At 36.1% G+C, this 27,242-nt stretch overlaps 1 protein-coding gene across 1 annotated transcript; it reads right to left on the bottom strand.

Moving 5' to 3' along the window:
* LOC145613324 (sucrose transport protein SUC4-like) lies at positions 1 to 27,242 on the bottom strand. Its single transcript, XM_081668409.1, has 5 exons — positions 26,556 to 27,242; positions 21,924 to 22,666; positions 20,101 to 20,164; positions 19,985 to 20,028; positions 1 to 298 (listed from the first exon to the last, which is right to left on the bottom strand). Exons 1-5 carry the CDS (start codon positions 27,145 to 27,147, stop codon positions 131 to 133), a joined length of 1,611 nt encoding a protein of 536 aa, XP_081524535.1. The 5' UTR covers positions 27,148 to 27,242; the 3' UTR covers positions 1 to 130.

A 27,242-nucleotide genomic window follows, 5' to 3' on the forward strand; every position in this document is an offset into this window, starting at 1 on the left:
TTTTGAGTGGAACAATTTCATTTTATTAAATAAATGGAGGTATCACTATGTACAAATCTCAAGATTCACAGATTGCCATTCTTATGCTGTATGCATGAATAGCTATACAAAATCAAACCACAGAAATACCTCATACATGCATCACTCGAACTCTGGTTTTCTCGGTTCTAGACCGAGGCAGAATCAAAATTGCCATGAGTCCACTTGCAAAGGCAGCAACTCCTGCTACAGCTATGGATGGTGAGTTTCCCCCACCGAACAGTTGATCCCATGGCCCACTTCCCAATGATACAATCACCTGCATATTCATCAGAGCATTTATTAAGACAGTTTGTGCATTCTTTGTTTATCATGGATTCTCAAGGAAAAAACAAATTTCTCATGAATTTTTGACAAGAGCTACATAATTTAATTATAATACAGCAATATCTCCTGTTGTAATTAGCCAATGGAGTAAAAATCTAAAATGTCAACAGAAGCAATAAGAATCTCTAAAACATCGAAGAGTTTAAAAAGAAAATAATAAAATGGTCCAAAAAAATTATAAACATGCATCAACACAGCATTTCATATACAAGGTTGTTTTTTGTTTTTATTTATTTATTTTATTTATTTTATTTTATTTTAATTTTATTGCATTAACCAATGACCCTGGAAGGCACAATCAAAACTAAAACCTCTATGACAATAGAGTCAAGGATACTTCTAAAATCCTGTATGAAAATGGATTACCCATTGTAAGGAAATTACACATTTGAAGTTGTTCAACTTAAGCAAGGCTCAATGGATAGGAGGCGGCATTCAAACAGCTCACAGTGAGCCGCTTTTGGTATGCCTCACAGGAGTAAAAGGTCATTTCGCTGCACTTTTAAAGACGTTTCATTGGGCTGTCAAATAATACCACTGATAGGTTGGTATAAAATACACTCTCAGTGGTACAAAATTACATAATACACTCTCAGTAGTAGTGGTCCCCTCTTTTCTTTTTTTTTTTTTTTTTTTTTGTCCTTTTTGCATGTGAATGGTTTGGAAATAATAAAAAAAAAAAGTGGATCCACGCCACCTTTTTTCACTCTTCCCATCTCTCTTTCTTTCTCTCTCTTCCTTGTACCTTCACTGTTTTTTAATAATTGTTAGATAGCAGAGATTTGTCTCACAAACCTCTGCTACTACTTCTTTCCTCGAAAAAAAGTACAACTGCTTTTTTGGATGCCCTGAAAGGTCTAAGGGCTACAAGTTCTATGATCACACTACTTGTTTGATATGACATGCAAAACATTTATAGATAAATAAGTATAGAGAAGGAAAGACAATATCAAAATATTTAATTTTGATGAAAACATTTCTATTCCTGCAATTGTTACCATGATAAGATAATATCACGCCTCCATGCCACTGTCTACATTTTGGCATCACGCTCTAGAACTAGCAACATATCTTCTAAACACCATCTTAACCAAAGTACTTCGAATTAGCACATCTTTGGTTGTCTATGTTTTCCTTTCTTTCCCTCCACTTCTATCCACAAATTGCAAGAAAGGTCTACTCCTTGTGTCTATCTTGGTCTCACTTCTAACCATCGTGGTTCTTAGTGCTACATTATGTCAAACGGTAAAATCATTATTTGTCGCCATGTGAATCAATCAATCAAAGCTTTAATCCCATATATGGGGTCGGCTACATGAACCAAATTTGATTAATCCGTGTAGTCATCGACATAAATCTTCCTCCTCCACTCCTTACAATCCAATGCTTCATCATGCAAATCCATATACTTCATATCTTTCTTTCCTTCAAACCAAGTCATTTTGGGTCTCCCTCTCCCTCGTTTAACCCCTCCATGGTCCCACTTTACATGCCTAAACCAATGCAAATGATTTTCCATTAGTTTATCTGCAATGTTAGTCCGTTTCCATAATCTTAGCCTAATTATTCCCTTATAACCGTGTATATATTTAGTTCCTAACTCATAGCTAGTTAGTTTCCAAAATCTTAGCCTAATTATTCCCTTGTAACCGTGTATATATACACTATGAATTCTAATGGAAAGGCAAGCAATTAAACTCTTGCAAAATCGTATAATGTAATTCCAAAAGAAGAAATCCAACACGATGCAGAAACAACATTTGCAATCACCCAATACTCGACCTCAGCACTAGAAAAAGAAATAGTATGTTGTCACTTGAATGACCAAGATACCAAGTTGTCCCCTAAAAAACTCAATCACCAAATGTAGACAGTGGCGTAACAAGAAACCTCCCTAATCAGTATCAGACTATCAGTATAAGAATAAGAGAAAAGATCAACGATAGATAGAGATGGAGGCCATGATCAAGAGTATATATCACAAGTTCTAGGGCAAAAGTATCCTCTCCTCTCTTCAACGCGCCCTAGCCATAGTTCTGCCACAACCTCTCCACCGTCAACCATTATGTCGGACTCAAAAAACACCTTCCATCGAGCTCTTGTAGTTTCGAATATCAAGAACCATATCTCCATCATCTGTTATGGACTGACTTGGTACTTTCTGATTTAAGGACTAATTAAGATATAAAAGCTTGATAATTTAGATTGATAATGGCAGAATTTGGATACAAAAGGATAGATTAATAGCTTAAGGCTATCACTCTCTTGATAACTTTAGGTTATCACTCTCCTAGTAACTTGAGGTTACTACTCTCACATTTTTCATCACAATTCACCTCCACTCCTACTGCATATACTATCCCTATTTATACTAAGGTCAAGTGACTACTACCCTAAAGGTACTAAGTTTCCCAAATTGCCCTCCATAGTGTTAATCTATTACATCACCAGCCCCCTAACTTTCACCTTGTCCTCAAGGTGGATAATAATTCGCACTCGATTCTCGACGAAAGCAATTGTCTCTCAAAGTTGATGAAGGAGGATATTGACTTTTGAGAGTGGAAAGAGCAGGCTTCATGTAAAGTGGAGTGGTGAGTTGGGCAATGAAAATAGGAGAAAGAAAAATAGGCCTAAAGTTACTAAGCCCATTTGTTTGCCTTTCTTTCTTAACACTGAAAATATGAGCAAGCCCCTTTAACCTCTGGACCCCACTATATTTGGTGTGATGGGCCTGCTGGCCATCTATTTTGTTTGAATCACATGCCTAGTTGAATCCCCTTGCAACATCTTCAAGGTATATTACTACAATACCCTTACTTGCACTTTTCAAAATTGGCTTCCTCAACAAGCCAAAGAAAATTCCAGTCAACTCTCTGCCAAAAGCTGCTCCTTTTACACAATTCAAGAAACCAGAAATTACCCAGTCTAACCACTCCCTTTGAAACCTTACTCCTGCTCCACCTCCGGCCAAACACCCGCCGCCGGTAAAACCATCTGAGAAATCGCCACCCCTTGCGCCGGATTCCTCCCCTTTGTGCCGACCACCACAACTCAGCTCACCTCTTCCGGCCATAGGTCTAGGACCACCACCGGACCCACTGCAATCAGCACCACACTTCTCGAAAATTCCTCCTATCCCACCATCAACAAACACATCAACTTCAGCCCTTTGCACGGTACTAAAATCCACTCAAACTGCACGAGCTTCGCTGCCAAATTCGCTGTTGACTCCACCCGGACCTCCACCCTTAAACCCATCTCCAAAATCTCCCAATTTCACGAAATCTCGATGCATCCAGTGGTTGCCTTCCCCGTCCCTGGTCAGTCCATGGTGTTCACCTTCATGACCCTCATGTATTTGGCTCGTCGGAGTTCGCGCCCCCTTTCCACCTCCATCTTGGCTTTGCTCTTCCTCGAGGTTGACAGACGACGGGTTTTGACTCGCTTTCCTGCCCTCAGGTTGAATGACGCTGTCCTCGACGTCTTCCGCACTCTTCTTCTCAGCTTCTAGTGCGACAAAGCTACTCTCTTCCACGGCTTCTGGGCCGCGGGGAATCTCCTCGGCCCTCTTTCTTTCCACCGCCATAGCTTTGACGACCGCGGCCTTCACCACCCTAAGGGACTCCTCTTCGCGCTCAATCCTCTTTCTTTTCGCCACCACCGCGGCCTTCACCACTCCCCTAAGGAACTCCTCTCCACGCTTCTTACGTTCCTCTTCCATGGCTGCCTTAATGGCTGCCGACACCACGCGAGTAAGGTTGTCATCTTGCAGTTGCAATTTTTCTTGGAGGGTTGCCACCTGAGTTTTGAGGGTGGCGAGTATCTCTTCTATGGCTGACAACCGTTGCGATATGTAAGCTTCCATGACTGTCTGCTCTCTTCTTTTTCCTTTTTTTTTTTTAAATGATAGTAGGGAGTGGTGGTTTCCGGTACCGGCGGCCGCAGGACCACCGCTCTGATACCAAGTGTTATGGACTGACTTGGTACTTTCTGATTTAAGGACTAATTAAGATATAAAAGCTTGATAATTTAGATTGATAATGGCAGAATTTGGATACAAAAGGATATATTAATAGCTTAAGGCTATCACTCTCTTGATAACTTTAGGTTATCACTCTCCTAGTAACTTGAGGTTACTACTCTCACATTTTTCATCACAATTCACCTCCACTCCTACTGCATATACTATCCCTATTTATACTAAGGTCAAGTGACTACTAACCTAAAGGTACTAAGTTTCCCAAATTGCCCTCCATAGTGTTAATCTATTACATCATCCTTACTCTATATGGACGAAACTTTTTAAAATTCACACACGTTCGCATAAGGTATTGAGACCATATTGTTCCCATCCTAGGCAAGAAGAAAACTCCTTCTACCCACAATGAAAAGGAGCTATGGTCGACCCAGATTTATGCTACCAACTTGAATGACCTTTTTGTTAGGAAAGATCACAGATAATGTTGCAGCGGAAATATTCGTTTTCCCTTCGTGTAAAAACAATATAAGCTAACAATTACTTCTTCCGTTCTTATTTACTTCTACTTTGACTTTTACAATATTCACATCCCCTCCATTGACTGTCTTTAATGAGTTATATGTAAAAAATAATATATTCATGGGGTTGGGTACAAATATTTTGATAGTGGAAAAGAGTAAGAGAGAGGTAAAAATACAAAATTGCCCATGTGACAAATTGATAAACTAAAAATTAAGTGTGAAAAAGCAAGGGTATGTTGGGTATTTGTACTGTGAACTCAAAAAAAAAAATTCCTAAAGAGAAAATGATACAATATTTGTAAAACTTCCTAAAAAGGCAAGTGGTGCAATAATAAAAGAACGGAGGAAGTATAATATTTAAATTTTATAACTTTTACTTAAAGATATTTGAAGTTATTTATGGTTAAAGTTATGCGTCGACAAGCGTGATAAATGACTATAATATCAAAAAAAGTACATCGTAAAATATTTTTATTAAATAGGAAAATAGATTCTATTAATCCCACCTTTGGATTATTATCTAATAATCCCACCTTTATAGGACATCTTCTTCTATTGGTCCCTAAACTATTGATAAACAATTGTGATAGGTTAAGATGCAACGTGTCACTTTGTGATTGGTTAAAAATGTTAAAAATAAAATAAAAAATTTAAAAACTATAAAAAAATAAAAAATAAAAACCCGGCCCACCCCCAACCCTAACCACAATGCCACCACCCCTTACTCTCTCGGCAACCCTACGACTCGCCGGTCCCCACCCACACCGCCGGAAAAAACCGGCCCCCCTTCCCCTAAGACCACCCCCACCCATGAAAACCACCCCTCACCCCCCCCCCCCCCCCCACAGAAAACCACCACTCATCCCCCCCCCCCCACCCAACAACAAAACCACCCCTTTCCCCTTCCCTGGTTTCAAACTAGCATTTACGTGTTCTAATTATGACAACTATTTTGATCTTAGAATAAATTTGATTAAGTAGACATCTAAATTAGCCTTATTACTTGGGTTTGTGGTCTAAGTGAGACGGTACCACCAGTAACCTTCTATTTTTATGTCTTTGCTAATAATGTCCTTAAGAAAGGGGATGGCACTTCTAAGCTCGGAGTTTGCTATGAAAGATCTGGTACTTTATTTCCTTGATATTGAGGCAACACGGCAAAAGGGAGGTATGTATCTTACACTGCAAAGATATGCCGAAGTGATAATTAACTGTGCGATGATGTCATCTTGTAAGCCATCCCCTATTCCCATCTTAGTTTTAAAAGGCGCAAGGCGCAAATGGTCCTTGCAGCCTAGGCACGAGGCGCAAGGCGAAGGCGCGCGCCTTTTGTATGCAAGGCGCATGTATTTAGATATTTATTTTAAATTATTTTTTACTTTGATTGTACTTAATACCAATTAAAAAAATTCATTATTAATTAAATAATGGTATATGTAAAGCTAAGGTAGTCTGAATATAAAAAAATGTCCATCATTCTTCAATTTATAACTAAAATCTTAGTTATTTCCCCTGAGGCGCAAAGGCGCACCTTACCAAAGGCGCTTGAGGCGCGCGCCTTCCGTAGGTGACTGAGCCTCGCCTAGCTAAAGCCCATTTCCCAGCGAGGCGCGCCTAGGCGCGCTTTTTAAATCCAAGATTCTAATTACACAAAATAGGTTAGTGTTACTTTTAGTGCTTCTTTTGAGGATCCTACTCTTTATCGAAGTCTTGTTACCAAATATTTTTTATTTATAACAAATTTGCTTAGAGCACCAATAACAATGAGGATTTTAATCCTTTTAGCTCTCCTTTTACATCCTTTTGCTCTTTTCCTCATGGATGTGGGAATTTATAACAGGATCCTTTTACTGATAGGATAAGAGCAAATCTTTTCTATGGAAAGGAGAAGATGCCTCATCCCACGAGCCAAAATTGGAACAAAAAAACAAACATATTAAGAGAGGGAAAAAAAAAAGCAAAAATAGCATGGAAGGCGGAAATGGCCAAAATGCACTTGTCAAAATGTAAATGGTGAAATTTTTTTTGTGACTTTAAAATGTTAAATGGCTATAACTTGTAAACGGTGACTTATTTGAGAAAACAAAAAGCACCAACGGTCATAAAAAAATTTTCTCTATAAAATGAGTATAATTTTTCCATATTTTCACACTTTTATTTTTTGCATTTTTCACCATTAATCTCATACTTTCTCCGTTCGTTTTTTTAGTTGACACGTATTTATTTTTGGGTAATTTCTTTTTAGTTGACGTGTTTCTATTTTAGGTAAGTTTTGTATTGTTAAATGACAACATTACCCACACTCTTTCTCCTCTAAAAAAAGACTCCACTCTCTTTCCTCTCTCCTGTGCTAGAATGAAATTAGCACAGACCTTCAATCTCTCCTCTATGCTCGGTCTCTCTCCTCTAGATTCTGTCACTAGTTCATTTTATTTTTCTTTTCCAAAATAATCAAACACCATTATCAATTGAAGAACTACTAGAGCTAGTCATCTACATAACATCATTGCCCTCAAACTACACATAAATGGAAACAATTTTTCAGTTGCGCTTACAAACCCATCTTAAATTTTCGATCTCCACCCTCGTCATCCATTATTGAAGTCGCCCGTGATGAAGATTAATGGAGAAAAATATCAGTGACAAAAAGTTTCAATTTCATATAATTACTTGAAAATTTTTGAGATAAAAAGTTGCTTGAATAAGGATGGCCGCCATTGTTAAGCATTGAGCTTTCCTTTAATCTTTTTTTCCCTCTCCTATGTAAATGGGTCTTTACATTAAAAATTTGTTTGATTTTATTTTTGTCTATTCAATTTATATATATGTATTAATGTAAATGACCGCCATTGTTGATGTTGTTAAGCATGGAGTATTTTATTTTCTTGTTTAATTTTATTTTTGTCTATTCAATTTGTGAAGTAATAAGAGGAGAGAGAGTGAGGTCTTTTATTTTTTTGGTATTTTGCAATTATCAGATCAAGAATTCAGGAGGTGTGGACTAATGAGAGAATGTTCCTCCCTCCATTTTTAAATACTTGCTCCACTTTTCTTTTCCGGCCGTTTTTAAATACTTGCTCCATTTCCTTTTTTAGATTGCTTTTACAATATCTAATTAATTTCTCACACTTAGTGGACCCAACATAGTACTCTCTCCCCTCCTATTCTTCCCCTAATTTTTCTTTTTACAATTTTTTATTTTCTAACTACCCCACTACCTCCATATTTTATTACTTTCTCCAATTTCTCCTGTAACTCCACGCATGGAGAAATGGAACAAGTATTTAAAAACGGAGGGAGTAGTATTTTGTACATCTCTTGCTTTCTTTCTTAATATACGCGCCAAAATGAAGCACGTCAACTAATAAAAAACGGAGGAAGTATTTGTGGAAAAAATCTAATATCACTCAAACACAAATTTTTTGTCTTCATTTCACTTTCAATTTCAAATACTCTTCACTATGGATCGTAATAATTCAAATTACGGGAATAATATAAATTTTCCAAATAATCCAAACTTTCAATATAATCAAAACAATCCTCCTTTTAATCCAAATTTATTGAACCCTCAGTTTCAAGCTGCTTTCAATGGTATAGTGTAATAGACCAACATTATGAAGGGCAATTTAGGAAGTTTAGTATTCTTAGGTTAGTGGTCCTTGACCTTAGTATAAATAAAGATAGTATATGGAGTAAGAAAGCATGTGAATTGTGAGGAAAGATGTTAAAGAGTAGTAACCTCAAGTTACTAGGAGAGTAATAACCTAAAGTTATCAAGAGAGTGATAGCCTTAAGCTATTAATCTATCCATTTGTATCCAAATTTTGTCATTATTAATCTAAATCTACGCATGAAAACACCGGCAATAGTTCGCCCTTTTTGGCCGGTGACGGTGGTGAAGTACGGGGGTTTCTGGACATAGGGGCTGAAGAGATGGGGAAGGGGATAAGACTTGCTGAGTCACACTTTGGCTTGGGGAGGAAGCTAAGATCAGAAATTATCATTAAGGGCAAGATAGTAAAAAGCCAAAAGGTGGACAACACTAAATACATTCAGCTGCTAGAGTAGTGTGAAACTGGAAAAGAGGGATTGCATTCTTCTGGCCAACTAGCTTAAAGCCCACTTTTGTATCCACTAGATGTAATTCCATTTATCCAACCCAAGCTTTCAAAATTTACAACTACCATTATTGCTCCACCAATCTATAAACCCAATTGTTTAGGCCAAAATTCTTCTTCAATTTTTCATCCTACATCACCCACAACCTGCTACCCCAAAAATTTACAACACAATCTGCAAGTTTAGCAGTGTTTTGAACGCCTTGAGTGGGGGCTGGATGACCTTCAACCGATGCCAAGCTATAACATTTGATTATTATCCACCTTGAGGACAAGGTGCAAGTTTAGGGGGCCGGTAATGTAATAGACCAACATTATGAAGGGCAATTTAGGAAGTTTAGTATTCTTAGGTTAGTGGTCCTTGACCTTAGTATAAATAGAGATAGTATATGGAGTAAAGCATGTGAATTGTGAGGAAAAATGTTGAGAGTAGTAACCTCAAATTACTAGGAGAGTGATAACCTAAAGTTATCAAGAGAGTGATAGCCTTAAGCTATTAATCTATCCTTTTGTATCCAAATTCTGCCATTATTAATCTAAATTATCAAGCTTTTACTCCGTATATCCTAATTAGTCCTTAAATCAGAAGTTACTAAGTCAGTCCATAACATATAGTAGTCAATCAAGACCAATAAATGTTAATAATATTCCACAATTTTAACCTTCTTTCCTTTTTCCTCAAAGTAGATCGTCATCCCACGGTAATATGTCGATTTTTCCCATTTTTGAACATTTCACTCAGAACATTTCACTCCAGGGGAGTGGTGATGAACATGTGAAACAATTAGTGGGGGCGCGACATCTAGAAGACATTGACGATGATGTCGAAATTGTTTCCGAACAAAACGTCAACACCACCGGGCAAAGGAAAAACCAATCATGGGGCATAGACGAAGACAAAGCACTTGTATCGGCCTACATAAATGCAGGAGGTGACGTAGAGAGAGGAACCAAGACAAAGAAAAGTGAGTTATGGGTTGAAATCCATTATCATTACGAAAAGTCTAGAATAGAAAACCCCGATGAATTAAAGGTAAAAAACATTAAATATATGCAGAATTGATGGGATTTTATCAATTTACATTGTGGTAAATGGGTAAATGGGTAAATGCATATGTAGAAGACATTGACGATGATGTCGAAATTGTTTCCGAACAAAACGTCAACACCACCGGGCAAAGGAAAAACCAATCATGGGGCATAGCCGAAGACAAAGCACTTGTATCGGCCTACATAAATGCAAGAGGTGACGTAGAGAGAGGAACCAAGACAAAGAAAAGTGGGTTATGGGTTGAAATCCATTATCATTACGAAAAGTCTAGAATAGAAAACCCCGATGAATTAAAGGTAAAAAACATTAAATCTATGCAGAATTGATGGGATTTTATCAATTTACATTGTGGTAAATGGGTAAATGCATATGGCTATCATTATCAAACCAAGGTTAGTGGTGAGTCCGAGCAAAATTTGGAGAAATTTGCTCACAATGATTATTACGCAACTAACGGTAAGATATTTTGTTTCTTGCAATGTGTTGAAACTTTGAGAAAATATCTGAAATGGGATCCTTCATTGGCCAAAGATCAATCGAATACGTTACCTGTTGGCCAACAAACATCAACCGAAAGTTGGGAAAGCAGTAAAAGATCACAACCTAATTGAGGTTGGGGGAAGAGCTAAAAGACCTAGTGGCATAAACAAACAAAGATGAAAGGTAAAGCATCTACTACTTCATCTTCAACTGTAAATCTTGAATCGTTAAATACAAATTTTTAACGAAGTTGGTAATAAGTTGAATGATTTGGGTGGGTGACTTCTCGATGAGTTGAAGGAAAGAGATGAACTAAAAAAAGCACAAGATGAAGAAAAAAAAGACAAAAGGACGAGGCTATGAAGTTTAGAATGTTAGAAAGGTTAATACAGAAACCCGTTCTTGATGAAGTTGAATTAGAAATGTATAAGGAACTTAGAGATGAATTCAGTAGTAGATTTTCGATTTGATTTAATTTATCTGATTATTATTACTATTTACAGTATGAGTCGAATGTTTTACTATTATTGTTAGTATTGTTATAGTCATTGTAACTAGAATTATTGTCAATGTACCATTTTAATATGAGTGTAATTTCTATGTATTAAAATGACGTTTATTTGTACTAAATTTAGTTAAGTCTGTTAAAGTTATTTTATATTATTGTGATAATTTATAAGATTGCTCCCAATAACATCACATTTAACCAAAATCCTATTTTCTGACATCCTTTGTTTTATGACAACATATCTTTAACAGAAGTCTTATCCTATTTTTATCTAGAAAATTCATAAGATTGCTCCTAATAACATTACATCTAACCAAAACCCTATCTTCTGACATCCCTTGTTTTATGACCACATATCCTTATCAAAAACCTTATCTTTTTAGTAAACTTATCTTATTTTTATCTATAAAATTCATAAGATTCTATTTCCCTTAGACAAAAAAACCAACAACCTTCTATCTCAAATATTGTTTGGTAACAAATATAATATGAATTTCAACTAATGAAACCTATGATCACATGGTCATGAATTTTATCAACGAGAGTCATCTATTACAAGTAATGCAAAATGCAGTACTTATATCTGTAAACAATTGAGTACAACAACATAAACAATAATGTCAAAGAAAACGAAGGAAAATTGTGCCGGGAAACCATGAAGGAGCTCCCAACAATTTAGTTGCAGATTACTTTAGTGACCAACCGGTATACGATGAAACCGCGTTTCGAAAGAGGTTTCGAATGCGCATACCCCTTTTCCTTCGCATTCTCAACACTCTAAGTGCAACTAACTACTACTTCCAACAACATATATAGTATATATTGTGGAATAGTCAAAGGAGATGATTAGTCCCCTAATCTATCTCCTTATAGTTGTCGTATACATTGTTGTTAGTCAAAGGTGTTAAATAGCTTGGTAATAATCTACTTTAAGTTGGCAATAGTTTAGCCTATAATCATATCTTTGTATATATACGATTGTCATCTAAATGATAAATCAAGGAAAATATTCCCTAAATCTTTCGGCTACCATGCATCTTGGTGCTTCACCCCACACAGCAGCCATACGTATGTTAGCTTATGGTTGTTCAGCTCTTCAAGTAGATGTTTAAGCTCGGTGAAAGCACTACTAGAGAATGTCTTGGACAGTTTGTCGAAGGAGTAATTGCTCAATTGCAAGTACCTTCGCGAGCCAACATTGGAAGATATCCAACACCTTCTTAGAGAAGGGGAAGCAGTTATTGCAAATATTGGGTATAGAAAAATTGTCCAGCTGGATGGAAAGGAATGTATCAATGAAGACCTAAAACGGCGACTGTTATTTTAGAAGCAATTGCTTCCCGGAATTTATGAATTTGGCACGCCTTCTTTGGAACGCTTAGATCATGCAACTGTTGTTTGATTGATTCAAAAAAATCTGATAGTTATTATTTAAGAAGTTAGGCATAGCTGAATGAGTATTAAAAGGAGTATTAGGTTAGAGAGTCAAAGTTGTTAGTGGTAATTAGTGGGTCAGTTTGTTTACTAGTCAAATGCATGTTTTATTTAGTTGAGTATAATTACGGATTAGTGGAATCACATTCCTATCTTATAGGTAGTAACGTAGTTGTGGTTTATTATTTTGGATTACTATTTAAAGGGTTTTGTATGTTGATTTATTTGACGTAGAAGAATATTATGATGTTTTCCTTATCTTATTTGCTTCATGTTATTGTTTTCTCTTTCAAAGTATTAGCTTCAACATGGTATCCGAGCCGATGGTTCAATCCTAGGCCTTATTAAAAGCAGTCGTGAGAGAAGCAAACAATTGTTGTGAGTCGTTTGAGTACTATACACAGTTAGTGTAACTATGTCACTTAATGGTATGAATTTGTCGTCGCAACCCTTGATCCCAATATTCAAGGGTGAGAATTATCACCTATGGAGTCTCAAGATGAAGACATTGTTTAAATCGCAAGAGTTATGGGACTTGGTGGAGAATGGTTACGGTGAGCCGAACCCGGCACCGGCTATTCCCGATCAACAATTGCGGGAAAATCGTAAGAAGGATGCAAAGGCTCTATTGTATATCCAATCGGCATTGGATGATGAGATTTTTCCACGAATTTCCGTTGCGTCAACGTCCAAGCAAGCATGGGAGATCATCAAACAAAAGTTTTTTTTGGTGATAAAAAGGTAATTGCTGTAAAATTACAAACTCTTCGTACTAATTTAAGAGTTTAACAATGACAAAGAAAGAATCTATTCAAGATTATTTGTCCAAAGTAGTCCTCAATTATTAGTCAGATGAAAATATATGGTGATAATTTCTCAAATGAGACAACAGTGGGCAAGGTATTAAGGAGTTTGAACAGTGATTATAAGCATATTGTGACTGTACTTTTAGAGTCTAATGACATATCAACTTATACATTTGATGAGTTAATGAGCTCTTTGATGGCTCATGAAGAGAGGATGGATAAGTGTGCTGATGAAAGTGTTGAAGAGAAAGCCTTTCAAGTTAAAGGAAAATTGTCGGATGGTTGGCAATCTCTTGATGAAGGTCGTGGTCGCGGTGTGGGTAGTCGAGGTCGTGATGGAAGTGGTCGTGGTTACGGTCGAGGTCATGAAGAAAGTGGTGGTCGTGGTTACGGTCGAGGTCGTGAAGAAAGTGGTGGTCATGGTCGTTCATCTATGAGTAGTGTTCGATGCTACTATTGCAGGAGGTATGGGCATAAAGAAGACCGTTGGGATAAACAAAGAGACGAGCAAGGTCGTGGTGAACAAAACAACATAGCTCAAAAGGTTGAGGAAGAGAGCAGGCTCATCTAAATTCAAGTGTGTGGTTACATGTTCAGGTCCATTGTCGCAAGTCGTTGAAGTTAGCAGCAACTTTCATTAATTACGTGTGATTTTGAATCAAGGGGGAGTGTTGTGTGATTGATTCAAAAAAATCACTAAGTTATTATTTAAGAAGTTAGGCCAATAGTTTAATGAGTATTTTTAGGAGTATTAGGTTGCTTGCTCCGTTAAGTTAGAGAGTCAAAGTTGTTAGTGGTAATTAGTGGGTCAGTTTGTTTACTAGTCAAATGCATGTTTTATTTAGTTGAGTAAAATTAGGAGTTAGTGGAATCACATTCCTATCTTATAGGTAGTAACGTAGTAGTGGTTTGTTATTTTGGATTACTATTTAAAGGGTTTGTATGTTGATTTATTTAACGTTGAAGAATATTATGATGTTTTCCTTATCTTATTTACTTCATGTTATTATTGTTTTTTCTTTCTAAGTATTACCTTCAACAGCAACGACATTAATATACTTCAACGTTCTCCGGTGTATGATGATATAATAAATAATCGTGCCAGTTAAAGAAATTAATTGGATTCTTGTTTGTACTCTATTTAGTTTGATAAACTGTGCACGACCGAACATTGCCTATGTGGTGAGTATCTTCATGGGTTACTTAGGTATCTTAAGGGTACCATGGAGGTATATTTGCATTTTAATCGTTTTCCTTATGGTTTAGAAGGCTACTGTGATGCTAATTGGGTAATTAATAATGATGAAGGTTCTTCTACTAGTGGGTATGTTTTTGTTTTAGGTGGAGGTGCTATTTCATGGAAGTCCTCAAAACAACCATATCTAGCTTACTCCACCATGGAATCTAAATTAATTGCTCTTGAGTTGGTAGATCATGAAGCGAAGTGGCTTAGGAATCTCCTAGCCGACATACCAATGTGTGGAAAACTTCATCTCCAGTTTCTGGAGTAAGCTAACAATAACAACTACAATGGTAAGAAGAAACATATTCGTATAAGACAAAAAGGATTGAGACAATTGCACAAGAATGGAGTGATTGCATTGGACTTTGTGAGGTCCGAAATGAACTTGGCGGATATTAGAGCTCTCGCAGCGGAAATGTGGCTTCTACTATATAATATGAAACCGATACCTCATAGAGATAAATAAAATTTTGAGATAGACAATTAACCACTATGAAGGAAATAATAATTGTAAGAAAATAAACTTTTCTTAAACTAAACTTTTGATGTGAATTACAAATGAAAGAATTAAATTCTACATCTACATCAAGACATTTTATAGTAACTTATAAGCTAAATAAAGAAAAGACAATTAACGGAACATGTTGGAAACAACCTATAATATTTTTCTCAATCCCTTCTCCTATGTCTTCTCTTCTCCTTTCACTTTATTTAACCCTCCTTAAATTAGACATAATTAATTTAGCGATTAATTATATCCACACATAGTCCTACGGCGGATCCTTTGAAAACAAGTTGAAAAATCATCGAGGGGAATTAGACTTAAGGCCATGTAACGCATTACACTTGTCCTAGTTCGTGTCCACCGTTGTATTTCTGTGAGGTTGAGTTTAAAACTCTTAATGAGTCCTTATACTATTTGAGACGCATTTTTGGACTCACCTATATGGTTGTGAATAGAGTTGTCAATTTGGGTGAACGAGTCGGGTTTGGGTCGGGTTAGTGTGGGTCGGGTTGATTCGGGTTAATGTCGTAACCTATGCGGGTCGAGTTTGGGTTGGGTCATGCTTAGTCGAGTCACGTAGGGTCATACATCTTATCGGGTTTGGGTCGGGTTTGGGTTGGGTCAATAAAAGGTCGGGTGAATAATAAGTTGGGTTTAATTCGGGTTTTAACGGGTTAGAACGAGTTTGGGTCATTCTCGGATTCGAGTCAAGTTCGGTTCAAGTCGATAATTTGCTGGTTATAATTAGGTCGGGTCATTTCCAAATTTCCAAGTCAGGTCATTCTCGGGTTTAAGTCGAGTTCGATTCAAGTCAATTTAAAATTATCTAAACTTTTTTTCTAAACTTATTTTATATGAAATTATCTAAACTGTTATTTTTTTTTTTTTTTTTTTTTTAGGGAAACTGTTATTTTTTTAATAAGTTCATATCTGAATTAACGTTATTTTTAATGGCATTATTTATAAATTTTTTTAACTTTTGACTGGCATTATTTAAAACGTTTTAAATAAGATTAAATAGGCAAATGAATAATAAAATTAAATTAAAAAAAAAAAAAAAAAGACCAATAAAAGGAGCTTATATAGTTAAATGGAATTACTTAATTGAAATATAGAATGAATTTGAACCTAAAAAGTAGTAGTATTCGTAAATCATAATTACTAAATTGAAATATAGAATGAACTTACACCTAAAAAGTAGTAGTATTCGTAAATTGTAATGTAAATTTGAAATAAAGAATGCACATGCATCCAAAAAGTAGTAGTATTCATAAATTTTCATACAATTTTTTTTTACATATGAATTGTAGTACATTTGAATGGGACAGGAATAATTTGGGTAGAATTTGGGTCGGGTCAATAACAAGTCGTGTTGATTTCGAATCGGGTTAGTAACCAGGAGCGGAGCCAAGATTTTAGGGTGATGGATTATAACAATTTTTTTTTTCTAAATCACAATTTATGATTTTTCATATTAAAAAATATGCCAATAATAGATTACATGTTAAAATTATTGGCAATCGATTTTCCTATGTATAAAATTGGTGTACATCCACTTGTTGGCTGTCAACCACTCACTTTAAAAATTAAGAGTTTTTTTTTTTTAATGATTATACTATAATCATATCATAAAAAACAAGGTGATCTACAGACAAATTATTACTAAACAATTAGACAAAAAGTAAAAATTTGAATTTTTATAGAATAAAGGTAGGGCTGGCAAAAGCTGACTCGACCCGAAAACCCGACCCGAACCCGACCTGAAAATAACGGGTTAGGGTTGAGATTTTCGACCCGAAAACTTAAATGGGTCGACACGAACCCGACCTAAAAATTAAATGGGTTAGGTTAAGGTTGAAAATTTCAACCCGAAAACGACCCATTTAACCCAAAAAAAAAAAAAAAAAAAAGAAAACGAAATAAGTCACTTAAGCCCAAGCCCAAAGCAAGCTACCTAATAAAACTAAACCCTAAAATCCTCATATTGTGATACTTTTCATATTGCAGCCGTTTCTCTCTCATCCTCATTTCTGATTTCTCAAACATCCTCAATTCCTTACATCTTCATCAAATTTCTCACATCATCAGTTCTTCAGCTCCTCCACCGCTCCACGAGACCAAGAGTGACGAGTATACAGTATACACGTTCCTCTTTTCTTCTCCTTCAAAGCTTCAGATCCTCAAATCTTCATCAAATTTTTTTTTTATTTCGAATTCTAATTTGAATTTCAGTAGACTTTATTTTGGATTTTTGGTATGTTGGATGTAATCGTTAATTAGGCTAGTTTCTTTATATTTACGGCTTTATTTCGGTGTTTTGCTGTAGAATATCAGTTTGAAATTATTAGGTAGGATGAAAATATCAATTTGTTTCCCAAACAAAAAATCAAGTCGAACCAAATTACTTGACCTGAACCCAGTTAATTTCAAGTAATTTTCAGGTCAAAACCTGATTTTAAAAATTAAAAATAAAATTTTAAAAAAAAATCAGGTTACTTTCGGGTTGACCCGAACCCGAAAATATCAGGTTCGGGTTGGGGTTCTCAACCCGAAAAGTTAAATGGATCAGGTTCGGGTTGGGGGTTAGCTAACCCGAAATCAACTGACCCGAACACGAACCCGACCCGACCTGATCCGATTGCCAGCCCTAAATAAAGGCGGTAATTTGAATTTTTATACATTAAATGTGGTAATTTATAAAATAAAATTAAAAATTACCCGATTGAGTAGAAGTAGAAGATTGAAGAATTGAAAAGATAGATCACTCATAGAAGAGTTGAAGAAGTTTAGTATAGAAAATAAAATGAAAGATCTACTAACGTCACTTGGTAGGATCGAACCACAGACCAAGGAGAGTTATTGTAAACCCACTTACCACTAAGCCACCAGAATTTAAAAACTTGCAGGGGCCAATTAATAAAAATAAGGGCACGGGTATGGGCTACATGGGGGCGGGCCTCTAGCAGCCCCTCTTAGCTCTTAGCTCTTAGCTCTGCCCTTATTTAAATTTCAGGTCGGGTTAGTTGGGTTAAATTCGGATCAGGCTAGTAAGACGTCGGGTTGGATTCGGGTCAGTTCATAACAAGTCGGGTTAAATTCGGATTTTGACGGGATAAAAAAGGTTTGGGTGTATCTTTGTTCAGATTGGGTTCGATTAAGGTCAATAATTTACGGGTTATATTCAACACTGGTCATCTCCAAGTCAATTCATGTTCGGGTTCGGGTTTCAAGTACTTGGGTTAACTTGGGTCTAAGTTTGGTTTTAGGTCGGGTCATATCAGGGGATTCAAACAAGTAGGTTAATAATCGGGTTTGGGTAAATTTTTCGGGTCGGGTCAGCTTCTGGCAGCTCTAGTTATGAAGACTAGCCATAATCTATGAAAACCTTGAGATTTTAATTTCAGTAGCCTTCACTAGACCTAAAGGTGAATGTACTTAGGGATGGCAACGGGTCGGACACAGAGCGGATTATGTTAAATCCAAATCCGACTCCGACCCTACAGGAAGGGAGGCTAAATCCGACTCTAACATTGGACTCCGAGACTCCGACTGAGTCGGATTATTTTCTCGGATTTTTTGTAGGATCTGACTCCGACCCTCCTCCGACTCGGAGTCGGATTATTTTAACAGAGTTGAACTCGGATTACTTTTTTCTCGGACTCGGAGCGGATTTTTTTACCTCGGATCAGGCAGAGTAGGGTCGGATCCGGACTGGATTGCCATCCCTAAATGTACTTGACTACTTGGCTATAAAGAGTACATCCTTTCGCGGAGACTATGTAAATTATAAAGTGATATTTAGTTTTGGGTGGAGGTGGAAGTGTTATTTCATAAAAGTCAAGTGGAGTTGTTAATTCATAAAAGTCTTCAAAAGAATCATGTTCATTGCTCTTGAGTGCACGTCAACTGATATATCATAATGGGCAAAGACTTCATCACTAGTATTTTTGTGAAGACTTTTAGCGATTGGAGTAGCTAAAAATAGGAACTACAATGGCAAAAAGAGACATTTACTTTAATGTTGGGAGAAGAATTTGTCTTGCAATAATTATGCTAGTGGTAATACTTAATTCTAGATGTTTTTATAATTTGATTTTCTTACTTCAGTAGTTTAATTTCAATCCTACTTTTATTAACTCACTAATTATATATCATAATTCATAGTAGCTCACCATCTCCATGGGATTGACCTTGACTTACCTTACTACATAATTAGAAGGATGAGTTAAGGTTAGTGGATTTTTGATAGGTGTGCTACCGCCTATCAGATTCCTTCATCATAAGACTTGGATAGTTATTGATAGTTATTTCATTACTCTTCCATTACATATTGAAATGTTGACTATGGAGTTTAAAATGAAGGATCTAAACAAAATATTAGGCCATATAACTTTCTCATAGTTTTCAAGGAACTTCATGCAAAATTTAAGAGTGTTACAATCATAAAGTTAAAATATGTGTGATCTAATAATGGTGGTGAGTATAGAGATCAACTTAAATTATCAATTGCGCCAATAATTTATGACAGTTACATAAGTTTTATTAATACCACTCTCTTCCAAAGAATGCTAGGTCAAATCTAGTCAAGCTCATTGCAATAGCCTGCCAAGACTTGGATAAGTTGCACTATCCATTCTAACATTAGGTCCAACGATGGTTATAGATTAGTGTATCAAAGTTAAGTGTAAGCCTTGGCCCTCGCTTGCTTGGACCTAGTACAAACTAATAATGTCTACAGTTCAAACTTAAAAGCCATCCAGTTTGATAGAAAGGCTCGCAAAGGAAGTAAAGTGAAACATTTAGAGTAAATGTTATAAGCTTTGGGAGCTGATCATGAGCTTATTGTGTTTACTATACTCAAATAATCATATCGTAAATATAATGATTTTTTTTTCCCAATCAACAATGAAAACTCTATAGCCTCTGAAGTCAAATAAATACGACTAATAAAAGAATAAGGCATAGAAACTGACCTGAGGGATCACTATTGCAAGATTTAGTACACCCATTGATAATCCTGCAAAAGGGAATTATTACTTTATGAAGTCATTGTACAGACATAGACGAGAAAATATTCTACAATATTTACCCTGGCCAAGCCCCAGAGACTCAATCCTGGAGGAAATTAGCGCATATGGAACACTATAAGTCACCTGCAATCAAATGGCACAAATTGCATCAAATTAATGCACATCCTTTCTGAGGCCAAATCAATCATACTATAAGTGATCTGCAATCTAGAGGAAAACATAACATCGAGTTACTGGCTAAGATCAATCTAAACTAGTTCAACAGCATAGTCACGGTCAGGTCATTGCAAATACAAACATATCCTAATATTCACGGAAAAGTACCCAGCCCCAACATTGCTCCATTCTTCTACCTACCTTTTCTTCCTCCCTAGTTTATCTTATTCTTTGAGCCTTTCCGCCGTATATGTTCTTTTGCGATCTTTGTATAACATCCTAAGGGGGGTGTTCTGTTTTTTGAAGAGGAAAGAGATACAACATCTTCACCAGTTCTGCACAAGATGACTTGCTCATTGCCCAGATGACCCACATGAGCAAATCCAATTTTGCTATTTTGCTCATTTGCCGACATGAAATCAATTTTGCCCAATTGCCGACATGAGCAAATCAATTTTGCCTCTTTGCCCTCATGAGCAAATCAATTTTTCTCATTTGCACAGATGAACAATTCGGTTTTGCTTTCATTTCCCATTACTTACAAACTTTCTCATAAAGCAAGTATAAAAATTAAGCGAAATGAGCAAAAATTTTGCGCATGAGCAAAATTTGCTAATATTGTACAAAAGAGCAATTATGATAACCAGTAATACACTGCAATGTATATCAAATTGTATAATAAAGATTGCCGATACAAGGACAATGGAGTGGAAAATCTCTAAGCTTCACATGTTTCTTGTAAAATAAGAAAGGGAAACTCTAACCAATCACCAAGTCTTCCACTACGACCCTTCCATAAACAACCACCACCATTCCAATCTACACTACCACTTCTTTTGCGCTACCCTTCTCTCTTTTCCACCGGAACTCCTTAAATATTTTGTTCAAGACAAATTTATCTCTCTTTCCTTGTCTTAGGTCCAGTGGTTAGGTAGATGTCTGTAGGGGTTGGGGTTGGGGTTGGGGATTTAAGGTGGGTGGGGTTGTAGTTTTGTGATAGGTGAGGTGGTTTATAAGTTAGTTTGGATTGATTTTGAGGAGTATTGGTTATCGAGGTGATTGGATTTGTATTTAAATTGGTTGGGTGGTTTTTGCCTTTTCGCAGTGGGTGGGATGGGATGATTTTCAAGGATGATTAGCGTATATTTCAAGGCATTGGAGGTATTCGCGATGGTTGGGGTTGCATTGAGGTCGGTGTACTTTTTGCAGTGGATATGATGGTTTTAGCCTAAGGAGGGAGGTGTGTTATAAGCAGTAGGGTGGTACTTTGGGAAGGAGGGTTCAAGCAATAGTGAGGTATAATGCAGGTGACTCAAACATGGTTGGGTATTGAGGAGTTTTGGGGTGAGGATTCCCCGCAGGGGGGGGAAGCAAAGGCAGTGTTTCCTAAACAATTCTTGAAGACCCCAAACCAAACACCCCCTAATTGTTACAATTTGATGCCACCACTCCACACAATTGTCGCAGAAGCATATGTTCACCAACAAGAAAATCCAAGTTCTTAAACTGCGTAGGACAAATTAAGTAATTTATCTGCAAAGTTGCCCATAGTTTTCCCCAAAACAGTATCCCTTATTTTCTCCTAATTCCCAAAATCATCCTATAAAACCCTAATTTTTTTCATACAATAGTTAGGAATAAACCAGCTGACAAATTGTAATTATGCTTTTTTTCTGAACATAATGTGCACACACTAACTCACATATACACATGTAAAGTAACTTACCGCCAATGGCATACCCAGAATCGTGAAAACAATCACTGCAGCAATAACAGCACCATTTGGGGGACCCACAGAACCAATGGAATCTACTTTGCTCACTACAAATGCTATAACAAGCATTGCAACAAAGCACAAGGACATAACTATGTTTGATACGCCCCATAAAATTCCAGAACCCAACTTCCTGCAGAGCTTTTCCATCAATACTGAAGTTATACCCAGAATGACTGACTGCAACATCAGGCCAAGAGCTCCTGTACTAACTCCTTGATGGTAAAGTTTACCTTCATCTGGATCACCACCATAAACCTCACGACCCATCCAGTCAGTGTCAAAGAGAAGGAAGGGAAACCACCCAACCCAAGTCAGTGCGGTAACTGAAAGGATTAACCAAACTGATCCAGGAAGATATCTGAAAGTTCCAAATAGCTCCCAAAAGAAGGCCTCTTGTTCATGGCTAGATGGCTGAGATCCTTCAGCCACGTTGGTACCTTCACTCCTGACAATCAATGGAACTTCGTGGGCAGCCGTGATACTTATATATGTCGTTATTACAATAAAAATAATATCAATGAGGAAAGCTGACTTCAGATTGGCACAACTTTCACTGCAAGCATAAGTTAGTGTGAATGGAAAAATAGTGAACCAACTAGTGTATGAGCCAGTAGCAAACCCAAGGACATTGCCAATAGCCATAAACAAAGAGTAGTATGCATTTGCCACTCTGTTTCTTCTATGATCCTTTCCTAATACAAGAAACAATAATACAAGATAATATTAGCATCTACACATATTTATGATGACATCTACATCTAGTTGATCAGTAGAAAAGTAAACAATCAAAACTTTCAATAAGCAAATTATAAATCCTACAGCCACTTAATTATCCTATATAGAGGGCGGCCGCAATATAAATTGAGTGAACAGAAGAAAACCAAAAATATAACTTAAATAAACAGTTCCCAAATTTTTACACTTTGTACCGATTTTTTATACTAAGTAGCAGGTCAGATAACCACTACATTTTGCAACAACTATTGGTCTCACTCTAATTTTTCAAGTTTCTCATTTAATCCTAGACAATCTTACCAGATAATGTTGACTGTTCTGCATCAAGAACCTGGATCAATCATCATTATGACAAGAAGAAAGTTATATCTTGTAATCACCAGAAAAAATTGTAAACTGTTCAGGGACACTGACTCTTTGGAATTGTGGAAGAAATTTGTTTTGTATCATTTTTTTACTCTTAGCTGAGGTTATAATTTTTGCAAAAAAAAATGAACTTAAGTTTGCAAGACACAATTGCTTTTTTGGCTTGAAAAATACATTAGAGATGTTCAAGCCATAGGTTGTTTTCGGTCTATGTTTCAATTTATTAGAATAAACCATGAGCCCCCCTATGCGTGTTTCTTTAAATCCTAAGATTATGCAGCAGTAGCAGAGCTCAAATTATCAGCATATTTGCACAGCAGAAATTGCAACTTTTGAACATGGCTCACAATAGTTCATTACTTTATCAAGGTAATTTATTGATAAATTGAGCTCTACTAACTAAGGCTTTGTGTTCTCTTCACCTTTTTTTTCACGTATTTACTAATTCAGGTCAATTAGTATACATAGTAAAGTTTATGTAAAATTTTCAGATGATACAAAATTTGGACCAATAAGTTCATATAAGTTCTAGTTCAGATAAGTACAAGATTAATACGTAATGTCATGCAGGTAAAGCATTGTAGCATCAGAGATCTTGGAAAGAGCAACAAAATTATTCTAGTTGGAGAGAGCTGTTTGAGGGGTGTGCTAAGGTTTTCTCCAACCCAAGATAATACAGTAATATTAAGGGTTAGCAAAAACATTAGGTACCCAATTCCAAACCCAGAACCGATGAGGACCCACAGAGTCTGGAACCGAAACCAGTCCCGGTGGTAGCATTCCAAACCTCAAAATTGGGACCTGGTCATCGCCGGTTCCAACTCTGGTTTTTAAATTTAGAAAATGGTACCCTAGCCTAAAAGAAGTGGACTTATAGTACTAAAATGACTCTAATAGCCTGAAAGAAGACTACAAATGGCTTTCTTCTAAAACAGGATCTTATCCATTTAAAGGCATGGTATGCCTGGTCATCTTTAAACAAGTTAAACTCTTTGTTAATGCAGATTGTGGCAGAATTCAAAAGATAAGGGCCTTTGAGATCCCACCAAAATAAAAGTACTTCATTTGGAAAATAATCAACGAGGCTCTTCAAACTAAGGTCAACTCAAGGAAGGGTATGAATGCAAATAGTAGCTTTGTTAAGCAAGGGAGACATCATCTCTCCAGGAATAACAGAGTAAGGTCATCCATGTATCTTGTTAACTTCACTTGTGAATCAAACAAATATGAATGGGTTTTTGGACTACATGTTGTGCCAACATGCCTTGAATCTTGAAGGTTGGCACGCTTTATCACCTTACAGGTTTGCCTCTTACTTACATTGTTTTATTTATTAAGATAAAGGTAAGCCTGCTTCAGCTCATGTATTACTGGTAGCCACATAATTGATAGAATGGACAATATGTTAAAACAAAAGATAGGGAATTCGATTCAAGCTTATCAATACTTTTGCATGAAACCAGAATGCAGGTGGCAAGTTAGCAACATCATTATACCAAATTCTACCAAGAGAACATCCCAGCTTAAAACATAATTAAGCATCAAATACTTCAACCAGACAACCAATCACTTATGAATAAGCAATATTATTATACTAGGATGTGTTTGGCTAAGGGAAAAATTTATTTCCAGCATTATCTTTTGTTTGGTTTGTGAAAGAGAACGATTTCCTTGGATTAAGGAATGCCTCATTTTCCTCATCATGCCTAAGCTTGAGTTAGGCTCCAACCTCCCCCTCCTCTCCCCCCAACCCCAACCACCACCACCCCCAACCCCAATAGACCTTTTATTTTTATATCAAAATACCAAAAACATAAACATCTCAAAAAACAAAAGAAAATTTATAAATATACAAAGTGTATTTTTTCTTTTTTAGTCAACTACTAATAAAAATCTGAATATAATGCTTGTATCAACTTAATTTCTACATGGTCTGATTCTTTTATGAAACTTTGTGTTCTTTTATATAAGCTAAAATGACTAAAATTGATTCCATATATCAAGTTTCGCTACGAACTACCTAATCATGTTGAAATAAAAATCTAATAACAATTCTTGTGTTTCCTCTCCTAAGACACACTATTATAAAAAATAAAAAAAAAATAAAAAAAAAACCCTTGACTCCGTGAGACACCCTCACTTTAATTAATTAATTAATTAGATATTTTAAAAGGGTTACATTATCTGTCACTATCAGTCCATCAACTTAAAACACAACATAAACTACATAAGCCTAGATAATCCCAATTTAGAATTATCTTCATTCTAACGTAGTATTAAATTAAACATAATTCACATGTCACCATCAATTTGACTAACAAATCCAAATTGAAGGGGCAAAACAGTCTTTCCAACTATTAGAGCTAATCAAATCCTTTTGATAGTGATCTTAATACTCTAGTAGTATCTCTTACTTAAAATTAAAAGATAATCAACAAAATTATTAACCTTTAAGCCTAAGCACTAGGTTAAGTCCCGTGCCATGCACGGTCATAATTAAACTTTATAAAAGAATGGTGTTAATTCAAAAATATTTTAACCAATAAAAATATATGTAACAAAATAGTAGTGTCTAATTAAAGGTATTGATGGTCAAAGTTGTGTCTCGACAAATGTGCAAATCCAACTACTCTTATAACTTATAAAAAAAACGGAGGAGTATAATATAGTAAAATGACTTTGTTTATTTTTTCTTATAAACGTTATGTACAATTTTAAGATTTATACAAAGTATGCTACCAAAGTAATTTTTTCTATTTTTAATGAAAAGAAATTTTAAGTTGGAGGAAAAAAAATTGATAATATTATAATAATCTTGGATAATGATATATTTCAATATCTTAATTGTAATCTATGTTAGTATATTTGTAACTAAAAGATTTCTAGTATGTATACTATATGTTAAAATAATAATAAAAAAAAATTAATTGAGTATGATTGGATTATATGTGTTGTCAAAATGGAAATAAGTATTATTATAGGATATATATAATGAAAGTCATTAAAATTTGGCAAAAAAAAAGGCGGGAAAAATTTTAATGACATCGTGACAAGTGTCACTTCAGATTCGCTTTTAGTATAGGTTAATTGATAATTGCATTATCAAGCATTGCCCCAATTAATTATAAAACTTCAAAAAAAAAAAAAATTAAACAATAGTATTTTTCTAATTTTTTCGAATATTAAAAACTACCAAAAAAAACAAAGTAACATATTCGATAATAAAGATTTTTTCTTTTTTCACAAAATAAAAAGAATATTTAAAAAAAAAAATTAGGCAAAAGGCGGAAAAAAGCAACGTTCCCCGCCACCTCTCTCCCCTATGAAATGCTGCCACTCAAAACAGCATAAACCAACATTCGTCTCACTCATACTTTCCAGTTTTTTCTTCTTTTTCATTTAAATTAAAAATCAAACAAGAACCCTAGAAATTCAACAGTAAAAATACAAAATTCAGAGAAATTAAGAAAAAAAAAATACCAGTAAGATCAGCAAGAAGAGCTCTACAAGGACCTTGAGTAGTATTATTAGCAACATCAAGCAACCAAAACCCGATAACAAACGCTACAATCGCCATCGGGCGTTTCCGGGTTTTCGCATCCACTTTATCACCCATCAAATACCCAATATCAGCAGAAAATCCCACAATTGTTACGGCAACAATGATCAACACCGCCCCGATAAATATAAAGGGGCGACGACGTCCGAACCGGTTGGTGGAGCGGTCGCTAAGATGACCGACTAATGGCTGAACAAAAAACCCCGAAATAGGACCACACAACCAAATGATGCTTGCGAAAGCGTGGGGGATTCCGAGCTCTTGAACGTAAGGTGTTAGGAGTGAGAGTTGTAGGGCCCACCCGAATTGGATTCCGCCTGCTACGGAGGTTACTTTGAGGAGTTTCGTGAGTGGGACTCGGGCTAGTGGTGGTTGCGGTGGTGGTTGTCTTGGTCGGGTTGTGGGTCGGGTTGTGGTGGTGTTTATGGGTCGGATTCTGCGACCCGGTTCGGGTTGTGGTGGGTCTTTTTTTGCTCTGGTTATTTCGGGTTTATTTTCATGGTGGGTTTCCATTTTTGGTGTTTTTTTTTTTTTTTTTTGGAGTAAGGAAAATGGAGAGTTTGAGAGAGAGGGAAAAAAAGGTGGGAAAGAAGGAATATGGGGAAGCG

The sequence above is a fragment of the Chenopodium album genome, chromosome 25 (assembly GCF_948465745.1).
Source record: "Chenopodium album chromosome 25, dcCheAlbu1.1, whole genome shotgun sequence".
Taxonomy (NCBI): Eukaryota; Viridiplantae; Streptophyta; class Magnoliopsida; order Caryophyllales; family Amaranthaceae; genus Chenopodium; species Chenopodium album.

What these genes read in the sequence shown, in the direction of transcription:
- LOC145613324 (XM_081668409.1), bottom strand. Translation starts at nt 27,147, where the DNA reads ATGGAAACCCACCATGAAAATAAACCCGAAATAACCAGAGCAAAAAAA. An exon ending in TCTTCTTGCTGATCTTACTG is followed by an intron (nt 22,667 to 26,555) that starts GTATTTTTTTTT and finishes TTCTTGTATTAG; the next exon opens with GAAAGGATCATAGAAGAAAC. An exon ending in GTCTCTGGGGCTTGGCCAGG is followed by an intron (nt 20,029 to 20,100) that starts GTAAATATTGTA and finishes TCCCTTTTGCAG; the next exon opens with GATTATCAATGGGTGTACTA.